Here is a 15293-nt window from a genome sequence, read left to right on the forward strand (position 1 = left end):
TGTGCAGCCTTCTCTTGTTCCTCAGCTGAGGCAATCACTGCAGCCTCAGCAGGGACACACCTCCCTCACGGGCTCCCCCGAGGGCTTCCTCTCCCTCACAGGCCCGCTGCTGGCAGGACACAGTGACTGTAGCATTCTTTTGTGAGGCTCTCCCTGTGTTGCTTAGGCTGGCCTTGAACTCCTGCACAAGTGGTGCCCCTCTTCCGGCCTCCAGGTGGCTGAGGCTGTGAGAACTTTGTCTCTCACGCAGCTTCTGCTCTGTGCAGCCTGCTTAACCACTAGAGCCCCCGTGCTTGTTTTCCACACTCCTGCCTTGCCTGGTGCCCCAGGACGGGGCGAGAAGAGCTCGCTTTGCTCTTAGACACAAACTCTCGCCGTTTTGGCCCTGAGCTCCCTTCAGCACTGCCACCGCCAGTGTGATGGACAGTTTACAAGTCTGCCCTCGCTGGGCTCAGATGTCAGTGGCAGTCTTAGTCAGGGTTTCTATTGCTGTGATGAAACACCAGGATCACAAGCAAGCTGGGGAGGAAAGGGTTATTTGGCTTACATTGATTTCTACGTTGTAGATGGTCATTGAAGGAAGTCATAGTAGGAGCTCACGCAGAGCAGGAATTCGAAGCAGGAGCTGATGCAGATGCCATGAAGGGTGCTGCTTACTGGCTTGTTCCTCATGGCTTGTTCAGCCTGCTGTCTTATCCCAGGACCACCAGCCCAAAGATGCACTACCACCTCAATGGACTGGACCTCTTCAGTCACCAATTAAGAAAATGCCTTACAGCTGGGTCTTATGAACATAGTTTCTGATTAGAAGTTCCTTCCTTTTCAACAACTCTTTGTGCTAAGTTGACACAAAACTAGCCAGCACAGTGACCAAATGGGAACAAAAGTCTGCAGCAAGTCCATGAATAAGATTGTACAGGTAATGAGTGAAGAGGCGGGGGCAGGCCGCAGGCTCCTCCACCACACTCTGAGCATGACATCGTGTGTCTGTAGCCTCAGCGCCTAACTGCTGCTCACCCAGACCCAGAGAGGACTTTGCCTCACTTTAAGAGTATGAGGTAGCCAGGCGGTGGTGGCGCACGCCTGTAATCCCAACACTATAGGAGGCAGAGGCAGGCGGATTTCTGAGTTCGAGGCCAGCCTGGTCTACAGAGTGAGTTCCAGGACAGCCAGGGCTATACAGAGAAACCCTGTCTCAAAAAAACCAAATCCAAAAAAAAAACAGAGAGAGAGAGAGAGAGAGAGAGAGAACGAGAGAATACATCCTTCCTGTTAAGAATTTCTTCTGGAGAGGCAGTCTCACCATATTGCCCTGGCCTTGGGTTCCAAGTACTGTAGTGTGGGGACTACAGTTGTGATCATGTGCCACTACACCCAGCAAGAATGTCTGTAAACTCTTGAGCATTTGCTCCTGGGCTACATTTAATCTAGAATCTTACCTGTGATCTAACCAGCCTCTTAGTCCTTTGGAGCTACAAATACAAGGAAGCCAGGCTCTGCTCCGCTGTTCTTGGAAGGGAAGGAAGCAGTCTGTATGTCCTCTCCCTGCCTCACACTTAAGAGAGGAGCTCTGTTCCCACTTGGTCTCGTTCTCCTGGGCAGGTCTCTCTCTCCCACCCCTGTGTTGTGGAGGGTGTAGCCCCAGTGAAATGCAGCATAAGAGAGAGCTTGCTGAGGGGCTGGACTCATCCTATTTCCATAGGCAACCTGATGAGCACGAGGTACTTCCTTCTTACTCCATCTGCTCCTCTGTCCCACAGATAATTTATTGATCATCTATCTTAGGACAGTAGAGGCTCCCGAGAACACCCTCTACGACCATATGGACTATCGCCCTGCTCACCCAGCCCCAGCTCCCATCTGCCCAGAGACACCCAACACACTCCCCCCATCACACTCCCAACTGCGCTGCCCCAGAGCATTGACATGCTGAAGGAGAGGGCCAAAGAGGCCCAGGCTTTGAGGCCAGCTGAACCCGGTTGGATTTCAGCTTGTGTGTGCACAGGGCCTGTGACCATGACCTGCAGCCTCAGACTTCAGCCTTCATTTGAGAAGCCAAGACCATACTTCTCAAAGGGGATTGTGCCTGTCAAGCTGTGCCACATCACACGTACCTTAGTCACTTTTCTACCACTGTAACAGAGTACCACCCATGTAGTTGATGAGAATTTTATTTCATGTGTATTAGTGCTTTGCCTCTCTCTTAGGGTTTCTGTTGCTGTAAAGAGACACCATGACCAGGACAGTTCTTTCAGAGCCTTACACCATTATCATCATGGTGGGGAGTGTGACAGCACACATGGCGTTAGAGCAGCTGGAACTTTACATGCTGAGCCACAGGCAGCCAGCAGAGAAGCCCCGGGCCTCAAATCCCACCCCCCACCCCCACAGTGACAAACTTCCTCATGGCCTCACAGTTTACCAACTGGGGACTGAACATATAACTGTATGAGCTTATGGGAGCCATTCCCATTCAAACACTACAGGCTGCATGTGTGTCTGTGTACCACATGCATGTAGTGCCCACAGATACCAGAAGGTGGCTTCAGATATCCTGGAACTAGAATTACATATGGCTGTGAGCCACCACATGGGTGCTGGGGACAAGCCCAGGTCCTCTGGGAAAGCAGCCAGTGCTCTTTTAACCACTGATCCATCTCTCTAATTCCAATATAGACATTTATTTTGCCCAATGCTCAGTCCAAAAGCATGGTACTAGCATCTCACAAGGGCCATTGTCTTGTGTCACCCCCTAGCTGAAGACAGAAAGGCAAGACAATCCTTGAAGAAAAGAGAAAAAGGAGAAGATGCAACCCATCCATAATAGTAGCAAGTCAGTCCCTAACCCGCCCCGCTGCCGTTACACTGGGACTTCAGTTCCACATTGAGTTCGGCCTGTAACTTACATTTTTTCAAATCCCATTTTTAATGATAGTTCTTAAATGTTACAAGCTCCCTTGTTACCCACCACCCACCAGAGGTAGTAGGAAAGAAAGGAGCCGGGGGAAGTGGGCCTGTTTAGAAAGGTTCTTTGGAGGAACCTCCAGTCTGTGTTACCTGGAAACTGGCAGTTCAGTTCACAGATCAGCAGCGACAGCTTGATTCACCCACAAACACTTCATAGATACACCAGCAGTCCAGTTTGGTAGTGTTGGGATAGCGACAGCGGTGAGTAGATCTAGCAGGGACGGCCAGGCCTCAGCCTGCAGGAACACCAGGAGGCGTTCTCAGCTGTGCCTCTCTCAGGAAAGCGAAGATCAGTGAGGACTCAAAACCCACAAGCGCTGCCCAGCCGACTGTACCAGCAAGCCAAGCTCTGTCTCCGTTACTCTGTGGAGTCCACACAGCATGTGTCCTCCATGTGCCATGCCTCAGCATGTGCACCCAATCAGCCCAAGTTCTTGTAAGTGACAAGAAACTGTACCACACCATGCATGGCCTTCACCATCCAGAAGAGTCATGTCACTCAAACCCGCCAATACGGTCCATCCTGTTGCTAGGCATGAGGCCAGCCCTGCCCACAGGACAGACCCTCCACAGGTCTTCCCAGCACTGCTGAGAGCTGAGGCTGCTGTGGTTGTTGCCTGTAGATGCCGTCTCCATACACTTCTGTTACACATGGACTGAGCACGTGTGCTACCCAGGATGTTTCTGGCTGATGCCCAGTTTTAGCCCTGCTGTCTTTGATCTTGGGTGTGTTTCTGCCCGTCTCTGCAGGCAGAGCCCAGGCTTCTACAAGAATGTGGTGAAGATTCAGAAGCATGTCACTTTCAACCAAGTGAAAGGCATCTTCGGCTTTACCGACAGTGACTGCATTGGTAAGAGGACCTACAGCTTGGGGACCCTCTTAGTGCAGCAGGCAGAGCTCAGAGGAACCTAACCAGCACAGCACAGCACCAGAGCCTTAGCTAATGAGCTGACATATCTGGTGTGTGCATATATGTATGCATTCCAAGGGATACATGCATGCATATAGCAAATGCTACCACTGTGCCTCATGCCCAGCCCAAGGATCTGATCTTTAAAGCACCTGCTCAGAGACCTGAGATGTTAGAACTTCATGTAAAACATTCAGAGGTGGGTGTTCCACCAGACTCAGACAGACAGACAGACAAGATTGACTGGAGTTCTCCAATGTGCTAGTGTGACCCTAATCACTGTAGAGCTTGGTAGGGCCCAGGAGAGTTACAGAAGACCAGGTAGATCTGCTGCTCTCTCAAAGGAGCATTCACTGGGCCCCAGTTTCCCCAGTTCTAAGAATTTTTAGCTGGGTGTGGTAGTACACTGCTGATTTTGAGGCCAGCCTGATATATATAGTAAGTTCCAAGCTAGTTATCTCAGATAGATAGTTATCTCAGATACATAAATACATGCATACATACATACATATATAGATACATATATATATATATATACATACATACATAGAGAAATAGATGATACATAGATAATACATAGATACATAGATTTATAGATAGATAGATGGATAGATAGATGACAGATACATAGGTAAAGAGATAAGGGTTTAGACTACAGGTCCCTCTTACCCCTCTGTGCTCTCCTCCTATGGTCTTTCCCCCACCCCACCCCCACTGATACAGTATTTGCCAACTGTATACCATGTTTATGTCCTCTACGTGCCTCTGTCATTCCAATGTGACGGCCTTTGTAGGCCATCATCTCTTTTAGACTTGTGAGAGGGCCTCTGCTCTCTGTACTCGCCAGCTCCTGCCCCTCCCCTCCTCGGGGATGGTTCAGTCAGTCATTCCCAGTGACTAGAGCATGATCTTCATGATTCTGAGACATGCTTGACATGTCAACATAAGACTCCAGCAGTGGAGTCTCGTGAAGAGTCACTGCCCTGTCTGGTCAGTCCTCACTCAGCACCTCCCATCTGTGCACTGTGGCGGGCCACAGAAATACCCTGAGCCTGAATTCACATGTTTGTAAGATGGAAGGTGTCCTGTTATGAATTGTGAGGCGTAGTGAGCTCCTGGGAGTGGCCGCTGTGGTGCTGTGCCCTTAAGGATGGCACTGGTGGCCATGACAGCCGGTGACGTTGAAGGAGACTGTTCCACAGCAGGGCATGGTGTGGATGCGCTGAGCACACTGACGACGCCATGAAGACGTTGCTGGGCCTGGGTGGGCTAGACTTACTTCTCCAGTTCCGTCTGTGCCTTGCTTTAGTTTTTTCCAGTGGGGAGGAAACCCATTGTTGATTCCTTTAACTGGATTAATTACCCAGAGCAGTAGGTCAGCCCAACACATAAGAGTGTCTCCCTTCTTTCAGGGAAGATCAGTTTTCCTGCTGTTCAGGCCGCACCATCATTCAGCAACTCTTTCCCGAAGATCTTCCGAGACAGGACAGATATCCAGTGCCTCATCCCGTGTGCCATTGACCAGGTTGGGGGGCAGAGCTGGGTCTGGCTGTGGTTTTAGACTCCTGGACAGGACGAGGTGTTGGAGAGGGTGTTGGAAGAGGAGGAGGCAGTGTGAAGCTGGCCGCAAGCTTCCCCGCCCCCATGTGGGAGCTCCTGTAGGGTAGCTCGAGGGAAGCCCGGCCATCTGTTCCATTCTGTTCACCCAAGCCTTCTCCGCCCAGGATCCCTACTTCAGAATGACGAGGGATGTGGCCCCCAGGATCGGCCATCCTAAGCCCGCCCTGCTGCACTCGACTTTCTTCCCTGCCCTGCAGGGTGCTCAGACCAAGATGAGTGCCAGTGACCCCAACTCCTCCATCTTCCTCACTGACACGGCCAAGCAGATCAAGAGCAAGGTGAGCCCGGGAGAGGCAGGGAACGCGCAGGTTCACTTAGCATGCTGCCTTAGACAAGGCCAACTCACAGCAGTGCCAGCTCTCATGCGCCACCCCCCGCCCCTACGCCACCCCCTTGCACGCAGCAAGGGAGCTCAGGTTTGCATGGATTGGGAGTTTGGGCCTTTGGTTTTAGGTGTCTGGGAGTTTGTTAGACTTTGATCCCCTTTATTAGGTGAAAGCTTGCAGGCTTTTCCTATGATTCTCACCAGCATGTTGATGCAGAAGCAGTCTTGGTGTTTCCTTTACAGTCATGATCAGTGAAACTCTTGCCAATTACTGTAAAAGATACGCCTTTATCTGAACACCAGACTGAACAGGCTGGTGACCATGCTGGAATCTCGAGTTTCCTTCTCTCTCAGCTTGTGGGAGCACTGGTTTGTGTAGTGAGACAGTCTGAGAACAGACCACATTGTGGCAGGGATCTACCTGCTTCTGCCCGTGAGTGCGGGGACTAATGAGGGGCAGGAGACAGAGGCTGGCCACCCAGCGCAGGGCTCCTGCCCTGGCACACCGCTCCCGGGTGAGGACTGCTGTCCTCTGGAGTGCTCTCCTGAACAGAACTGGGGAGTTCCCTCCAACAGGACCGTCATGTCTAGTTGGGCCCTGTCTGACAGGCTAAGTACTTGGTAAACAATTGCAAGTCTTGGAAACTAGAACTAGAAAGGAGTTTACAAGGCCAGCAGTGGTGGCACACACCTGTAATCTCAGCACTTGGGAGGCAGAGGCAGGCAGATTTCTGAGTTTGAGGCCAACCTGGTCTACAGAGTGAGTTCCAAGACAGACAGGGCTACCCAGAGAAACCCTGCCTGGAAAAACCAAAAAAAAAAGAAGAAAAAAAAGGGGGGTTATGCACCCACGTGGTGCAGAGCCCAGGGCCGTTGCTCAGTGCCGAGCTGCCAGTGAGTGAGCCCTCATGACTGCAGGAAGTCACTGACATTTCCTGCAGACACGTCTAAGTGGAGTGAGGGGAACGGATTTGGGGAATGTTATACAATAGTCAGAATCCCTGCCAGGGCCCCAAGCTTTCCGGAAAGTCCCACAGTTCTGGTTGACAATGGCGACTTTTCATATCTAGCTCTTCCTCCGGAAATGTCTTCCAGCCCTGCCGAACATGGGAGCTAGTAGGATTGAGAGGTCTTTCTTTCTCTTTTGCTTTTGTCTAAAACTGCAGAGCAGCAGGGGAAAGTGAGGTGTGCGGGGAGGTGAAATAGTTCTGGTTGGTTTTAGGAAGCTGGATTTTAGAAGCAGTCTGTGACTCTGGAGTATTTTTCATTTGCCAGACTCAACAGAGAGCAGCAGGGACTGGGTGAGCAGCAGGCACAAGAGCAGAATCAGGTCACAGGCAGGCCCACCTCAGCGGCAGACAGCCACCATGGCAGAGGACCTTCACACTCTCTATAGCTTCCAGCAGCAGGGTCAGTCTTAGCAGGAAGAAATCTAGCCACTGGTCAACACAGCTGCCGACACCTGGGCCCTGATTATATTACCATGTAAGTCAACAAGGCAAGGGGATTTTCCCATCTGCCCTCACTCGGCACAGAGCACCTCTCTGCCTGCCAGGTGGGTCTCCAGCACACGCCAACTGGTTGGTGTCTTACAGCCTTCAGTTCCAATGCTTCCTCTCTGATCAGCACTCACAGGTCACGGCCTAAGCCTACTCTTATGGGACAGCCACAAGGCTGCGGCATCGGTATTTCTGACAGACCAGCCTGGCCCCAGGGGCACCACAGTCCCACTCAGCTTTCATTAACTTTCTAGAACAGCTCACAGAACTCAGGGAAATGTCATGTGTGTATCATACAGCAGGAAGGTGGTGGGTCAAGGCATGGAGGACACAGAGTCTACCCCTGTCTGGGCACATTTACTCTCCTGACTCAGCAGCATGGAAACCAAACAGTTCTCCAAGAGAATTTAGGCTTTAGGAACTTTGTACAAGGACAGAATATTCAGACAAAACATGACTCTGGAAACTATCTTAGCAATCCAGGCAGCAGTTCAAAGACTGGTGATCTTTACCCCTAATATTCATATCTATTTATCCATCCAACCATTCATCCATCCATTCACTTACTCACGCACTCACTAACTACTTACTTTTCTGAGTCAGGATCTCACTTTGTAGCCCAGGCTAGCCTCAGACTACCAGGGATTCACCTGGAGAGGCCTCTTGAGTTCCAGGGTTAAAGGTTTACGCCACCACATCCAGCTCTTCTCATTAGTTCTTCTGTTTGCTTGGAGATGGTGTTTCTCTTTGTTGCCAGGCTGGCCTGGAACTCCTGAACTCAAGCAATCCTCCTGTCTCAGTCCCCTGTATGTTAAAGTAAGTGCCTGTCACTGCTCAGCTCCATTTCCTTGGTTTCTGGGTTTGATTGTTTGCCTGTGTACCAGTGTTGCATTTACATGTCTATCTGTGCATTCCATCAGTGCCTAGGACCTACAGGGTCAGACAAGGGCATCAGGTCCTCTAGGACTGGAGTTACAGTAGTGGGTGCTGGGGATTAAACCCGGGTCCCCTAGGAGAGCAGTCAGTGCTCTTAACGACTAGCCATCTCTTCAAGCCCATCTGGGGCATTGTTTGTTTGTTTGTTTGTTTACACTTTATGTACATTGGTGTTTTGACTGCATCTATGTCTGTATGAGGGTGTCGGATCCCCCTGGAACAGGAGTTACAGACACTTGTGGGTGCTGGGAATTAAATCCAGGTCCTCTGGAATTGCAGCCAATGCTCTTAACCACTGAGCCATCTCTCCAGCCCTGTCTGGGGCTTTCTTAACCACCTGACACACCAAGTGTTTCAGGGTGCAGGCCTCCCTACAGGCCTTTCTTGCCACCTCATGTTGAGAATGGAGCTTCCCTCAGCTGTGTTCTGACCGCACGGCTTATGTGCATATGGGTCAGGTGCTACTTTTCTGCCACCTATGGATGCAGCCCCATCTGCCATCCTCTCTGTTGGCCACCGCTCTGAAGAACCTTTTGGCTTTTCTCTAGATCTTAGCCCAGTCTGCTTCGGTTTCCAGACTGTTTTGTGACTCTGGGCAATGGGGGATGGGTACAGGGGTCAAAACACCTGCTCTCCTGCTCCTCACCATGAGTCACTAGTATAACCCCACCCTGCAGGCCCTGACTTATGTCCAGGGACAGTGTGGGACTCTGGCTGGTCTCTGCTGGCACAGGTCAACAAGCATGCATTTTCTGGAGGAAGAGACACTGTGGAGGAGCACAGGCAGTTTGGGGGCAACTGTGAAGTGGACGTGTCCTTCATGTACCTGACCTTCTTCCTTGAAGATGACGACAGGCTGGAGCAGATCAGGAAGGTGAGTTAACCCTGCCACCCACCCACATGAGCCCGAATAGCCCAGCCGGGCCTTGTTCGTTGCTGGAGCGTCCTTAGTGGCCTGGTCTAAGCCATACTCATTTAGACCTAGCTGCTCAGGAGGCTGAAGCAGGAAGATTGTAGATTCCCACACAGCCTGGACTACATAGCAAGATGTTGTATTTAAAATAAAGAATAGGTGTTCACTTCAACAGCATATATACCAAAACTAGAACAGCAAAGAACAGCATAGGCCCTGCACAGAGGACCAGAAATCCATAAGGTGTCCCGTGTATAAAACAAAACAAGGCAAGGTCACTCAGACTTTTAACCACAGAAGAAGAGTCCTTGAATAGTTCACAAAAGTGCAAGATAAAGAGGTTTGTCTTCCTAGTCAGTAGAGAGATGTAGGTAAAACCTCACTCTGGCAGATGACTTAGGTGTCCATGGTTCCCGGACAGTCTCTCAGGGAGCAGGTCGGGACAAGCAGAGCCTTAGCTTTGGAATGTTTTCCAAGGAAATCCTATGGAATGGAAAACAGCTTTTCATCAAAGACACAGGAACAGCAGCAGAAAAACGTGCAAACATGCACTATTGTGGGTGGAGGCCACTGTGAGCGCTGTCTGGGGGGGCACTGGCCACTGTGGGGGTGTCTTTGGTTGTTATTTTTAAGACAGAATCTCACTGTGTAGCCTTGGAATTCCTGTATAGACCAGGCTTATGTTAAACTCATGATAGTCCTGCCTCAGCTATCTGAGTGCTTGGATTATGGGAGTAAGTATTTATAGGGTTTTAGTGACACGGGAACCAGTGCCAGGATGGTGAAGGAAAGCAGCAGTGAGAAGCCTGCTAGAGAGAGACACTCAGGAGAATTCTCAACGACGTACCTGCTCACTAGCAGGCTAGTGCCTGTGGTGTGGCACTGCAGGCAGCTTTCCACAACTAGCTGCCGCCCGTGTTTCAGGTTTTTGTTTGTCCACTTGAAGAGTCGCACAGTCAGGGCAATTAGGAACCGATGGGCTGGAAGCTGCATTCAGTCCTCCCTCCCTCCCTCCTCCAGCTCCGGCTCTCTTTCCTCCCATCCACACGCACTCCCTGTACGTCTCTCGTACAAACAGGCCCCCAGGGCTTTAGTTTACTTAATAATAAACGAAGATGAAACAAACATGAAGGAAAGGAGCCCAGGGTGTAGGAAACAAGACATTTTAATGTCCTGTAAGACCCAGATTCCTGTGGCCCTTCCAACATAGCACATAAAGGGACAGAGGCTGACCCAGAGCTCAGGGAGGGAGGGCGTGGACACACGAGCCACTGCTCATAGTATCTGCCTTCTGCAGGATTACACCAGTGGAGCCATGCTCACCGGGGAACTCAAGAAGACGCTCATAGACGTCCTTCAGCCCCTGATCGCAGAGCACCAGGCCCGACGCAAGGCAGTCACCGAGGAGACAGTGAAGGAGTTCATGGCGCCCCGGCAGCTGTCCTTCCACTTCCAGTAATGTCTCTTCTCTGTGACAAACCTGTCCGTAATCCCACCCTGTCAAATCAAGTCACTCCCAATAGGCTTCTGTCACGTGGTAATTCCTGGACCTGGGTCTCTATGCACCTGTGCATTCTGGATGCTGTTTCCTCTGTGATGTCTCTCCGTCTGTTGTCTGCTAAGGGTGATCAGGTGATGCTAATGTTGCGTGGTCAGATAGAACCCCAGCCCGGAATCTCTCCCACAAAGAGCCCAGAGGTAGTGCCTCCCTGGCCCGCAGAGGACTGTCCACCTAGCAGCCTAGGGTTCCAGAACAAAGTCTAAAATGTATTCCAGTCTGTTTTTCTTTTTTTTTTTAAAGTGTGTGTGCTCAGCTGGCCATGGTGGTACACACTTTATAATCTCTGTCCTCAGGAGGCCAAGACACAGGTTCTGTGCCAGCCTGGGCTACCTAGCAAGATCCTGTAGTAATCTGTGCTTGATTCGGCTTCTGTGGAGTCAGAATGTCATTACTGTAAAACTGAAAACTGCAGAGAAAAACTGACAAGGAGACATGTGGTGGGGCATGCTGCTGCTCCAGCCCATGCCACACACACACACACACACACATTTACATGTAATATGTACAAGCTTTGCTTTATACTTGACTAGGAAGTCATCAGCTCAGTGGTAGTGCCCTCCTCACCTAGCATGCATGATGCCCTGGGTTCAGTCTCCTGCACCACAAAGCTGGATGGATAATTGAGCTCTGTGCTTTTGACACTGATTATGGACCAGGCTGGGTCACTTCAGCTAACCTGAGTCTTGTGGGTGAACCTCGAGGCTGAGGTAACTAAACTCCAGATCACGTGTGCCGTGCACTCCAGAATCATGCTTGCTACCCTTAGTGTACTAACTTTCCCACAGATGGCCCAGACGCCACTTGTAAAGCCCAGTGGTGGCTTCTCCCAACCACCAGACTCTGAGGATGGTCTGTTGCCTTTGCAGATGCTTTTGCTTTGACACTTGACTGAAGTGGAGGGCAGGCCAAAACAGTGTGCTGGCCAGCCATGCCTCAGGCCGGTGGACCATAGCTAGACAGAAAAGAACAGCAGCCGTCCGGGCCCCAGTCTTCTCCCTCTGGGCTGGCTGCATGTAATGAGCTACTCAGAGTCTTGGAAAAGCAGAAGCCATATCTCAGGGAAAGCCCCTGGTAAAGTGTCTGTTCTCTCTGAAGGCACGAGGGCCGCTCTGAGTGTTCTGTCCTTGCATCGTTTTCAGGCAAACAATAATAAACTTTGTTGTGCTCCTGTCTGTCACTGTCTGTCCAAGCAGGCTGCAGAGGAACTCGGGCTCGCTGCAAGCTTACCCACTACACCTACTGCTAAGGCTGTAGCCGTTCCCCTGGCTGGGGCTGGGGGTTGGGGGGACATTTCAGGAAATGCAGAGCTGTGAAATCCCATGGTGCTTAGAGGCAGGCTCCTAGGGACCGTTTTGTGTGGGCCACTTGTCCTGAGAAGCTGCCCTCTGCCCTGAGATGGCTTTTCTGCCTTGGCAGTCTAACAGCCTAGCTAGAAAGTATGTGCGTTTGAGGGAGGTGCTGAAGAGAGGAAGTGGAGCCACCAGCGGTGCGGGGGAAACCGGCCGGGATGGGACCTGGCTTCACCTTACCCACCTGTCCCCATTTGCAAATAGGCAAACATGGCTTGTCCAAGGCCAGACAGTGAATTTGTTACTGAACAGTCTGTTCTGACTTAGTCCTGAGAACACCAGGTTTTGCACCCGGTGAAGCCAAGCGCTTGGACTCAGAGCCTATGAGAGTGTCAGAGTGTGGCATGAAGTCCGCAAGGTGACTCTCATGGCCCCTCCCACTAGACTGGCCACACTTGCCAGGCCAACACCACACCTAGCTGACTGTGGCCAAAGGTGGTGAAGCATACAGAGGATTGCCTTGCTCTCTCGCTGTGGTCCAAGATGACCACTGCCACTCAACATGATGCCTGGCATTGAAAGACCATTGTCCCCATGGAACGTCCTGGTGTGCAGATGAGGGGAGAGACACACCTGCCATTGTCTACCAGCCAGAGCATCTGATGGCTTAGGTGGGGTCCTGGGCCCAGGGAGGAGGGTTCCCAATCCATCCCATCCCCCATTGGCCACTACTAGGTGAATCACTTGGCCTCTTAGGAGCTCCATCTCCCCCATGTGAGAATGCACAGAAGTGATCCCAAGGCTGCTGCTCCTCAGAGTGAGGGTAGCTTCAGATCTGCAACACCCCACTGCCACGTTTGCCAAAAGCCTGTGGTCTCGGAGCTCCCTGGAAGCTTCTGCAGGCTAATGGGGCACCCTGGGAATAATGTCCAGTAGCAAATGCTCAGAGAATTCCAAGAAGAACAGCCTTCATCCTAAGAGGCATCCATGTCACACAGATGAGGGTGTGGCCCCTCTGATAGGAACAGCAGTCCAGCGGTAAGGAGGCCTTTCTCCTGGGCCCACGGGCCTGCAGCCAGCACACTGGGAGCACTCAAGGGCAGCTTTTAGCTCTCCCTGGAAAAGACGAATGCAGCCTTGACTTTTCTTCTTGAGGTAGCTGTAGGGAGACCAGCTCCTCTCCAGCGAGTTCCTTGGGAGCAGCCAGCTCCTCCCTCTTCGCTGCTCCGGCAGCAGGAGTGAAGCCAGGGATGGTACCTCTCTGCCTAAAATCCTTGCACTTGGGATGCTGAGGCAGGAAGACAAGGAGAATGTGAAGCCAGCCTGGGCTGTACGGTGAGCTAAAGTCACTTCCTTCACCAGCGGCAGCCTGGAGACGCAGGCCAGGCCAGCAGCTCAGCAGTCGGGGTCAGCAGGAATGAGCCCAGTCCTGACCCGTGTGCACGGAACACGAGAGCCTGAGCTTTCCTCCCACAGCAGAGTGAGTGGCATACCGGGTGGAGTCTCCCGTCCTTAATGTCAGCCCTTAGGAGGCAGGAACAGTCTAAGTATGACACCATCCTGGTCTACATAGGACATCCCACGCCAGCCAAGACTTATGTAGTGAGACCCTGCCTCAAAAAGTTATAAATAAAAAGATAAAAATAAAACACAAAGAATGAGTGAGTCCAGTGAACCTGGCAGGGTCAGGGCTAGTGACTTTGGAGACGTTTTATTAGCTGTCCTTTTCCAGGCACTGGCCTAAAGTGTCCCAGCATCTTTACCTCCCTAAGCTAGATGAACTTTCAAGTTCAGAAAGTAAAACCACAGGCCTTCGGGATTGCAATTCAAGAGACGTGGAGTGCTAAGCCCGTCTTCGAACAGAGCCGGAGCATATGTGCACAGTAGCTGTTAAATCTACAAAGTAAGTGCAGTTGTTTAAAGAGAACCCTTACTGAAACTGGAAGAGAACACAAAGGCTGGGCAGACTACGTGACCCAGATGACGTGACGAGTGTTTTTCAAAACTCCATAGCAGCTGGGTCTTGTTCTGACCCTCCTAGATGCCTGCAGAGGATAGCGGGACAGCCCTCCCTCAGCCTGTAGCTGGAGATGCCCAGCTCCTGAAGTCCTGCCCCTGTAGCCTCCCAAGCCATCTGGAAACACTCTGGCTTTCATCCTAACCAGGACCTCACAGCAAGGCTTCTGTTCCCTTGTTCTCCTGAAGCTGAGAGGTCCTGGGGAGCTCCCAGTTTGGGGATGGGACAGACAAGCAACCAGCCAGCTAGCCAGGCTCCCTGAGAGGAACCCAGAGTGCCCAGGTAGTAAGACCGGAAGACTTTCCTTGAGGAGAAGAGGCCCAGGAGATGATAGCACACAGACTGGGAGATCTTGCAGGCAACGGCCCTGTGTAAGAGATCTGGTGTTCAAGGACCTGCACGACAAGAGTTGACCCAGAAACAGATCTTGCTCTTTCTAGAAACTGGAAAGTGTCACCGGACCATCCCCCCACAAAACAAAAACAAAACCCTGGAGGACATTCTATGCCTAGGTGGCAGGCTTTGTTATGTGAACATGGACAGCTAAAGCGGGAATCAGCCAGCTCTGCCACAAGACTGCTCTGTGAAGACCCAATGATTGGGCTCACTGGACTCCAGCCTGACTCTCCGGCCTATCATTGGAAGCCCAAGGGTTCCTGGAGAGGGAGGCTGGACCTCAGAAGCACAGGCTAATCCCACTGTGTGCCAGATGGCAGACCCAACCCTACCCTGCCATCCAAGCTACTGGCTCATAAAACCTTTCTAAGGTACCCAGCACCTTACAAAGAAATGACAGCCTTCATCCTAAGAGGCATCCATGTCACACAGATGAGGGTGTGGCCCCTCTGACAGGAACAGACGATAGCTCCCATCTAGAACAGTATATCCAGTGGTAAGCAGGCTACCAGCCAGGTGTCTGGTCTGATTATGACACAGGTAAGAACTACACAGCTCAGAAAGGAAAAGGAGTAAAGCCAGCCCAAAGGTTCTGCAGGGTTTCACCGTGACCCTCTACATAGTGAGCATCTAGCCACCCAGGTAAGAACTCTGGTCCATCTTAGCCACCAGGACTGAGGTTCCACACCTCCTCTCCCACCATGAGCAGACAGGCTTCATGAGGGCACTGGATGAGTACAAGGTAGAAGGGCCAGGACCCAACAGACCACGGAGCGACACAGCTGAGCAACCACAGAAACATTTATTAACAGCCACTCCTGAACCAGGCTCCAGGATCTTCCTGTGGCCAGCACAGCAC

At 51.5% G+C, this 15293-nt stretch overlaps 1 protein-coding gene across 2 annotated transcripts in view; it reads left to right on the forward strand.

Moving 5' to 3' along the window:
- Wars1 (tryptophanyl-tRNA synthetase 1) overlaps nucleotides 1-11904 on the forward strand; it is a 29134-nt gene extending 17230 nt beyond the window's left edge. For both annotated transcript variants that reach the window (XM_052185035.1, XM_052185036.1), the window contains exons 7-11: nucleotides 3718-3818; nucleotides 5291-5403; nucleotides 5603-5776; nucleotides 8992-9132; nucleotides 10469-11904. In XM_052185035.1, coding sequence (XP_052040995.1) covers nucleotides 3718-3818; nucleotides 5291-5403; nucleotides 5603-5776; nucleotides 8992-9132; nucleotides 10469-10630 — 691 coding nt within the window. In that variant the 3' untranslated portion in view covers nucleotides 10631-11904. The remainder of the gene's footprint in view (nucleotides 1-3717; nucleotides 3819-5290; nucleotides 5404-5602; nucleotides 5777-8991; nucleotides 9133-10468) is intronic.
- Nucleotides 11905-15293: the final 3389 nt, after the last annotated feature.

Source organism: Apodemus sylvaticus, chromosome 6 (assembly GCF_947179515.1).
Source record: "Apodemus sylvaticus chromosome 6, mApoSyl1.1, whole genome shotgun sequence".
Lineage (NCBI taxonomy): Eukaryota > Metazoa > Chordata > Mammalia > Rodentia > Muridae > Apodemus > Apodemus sylvaticus.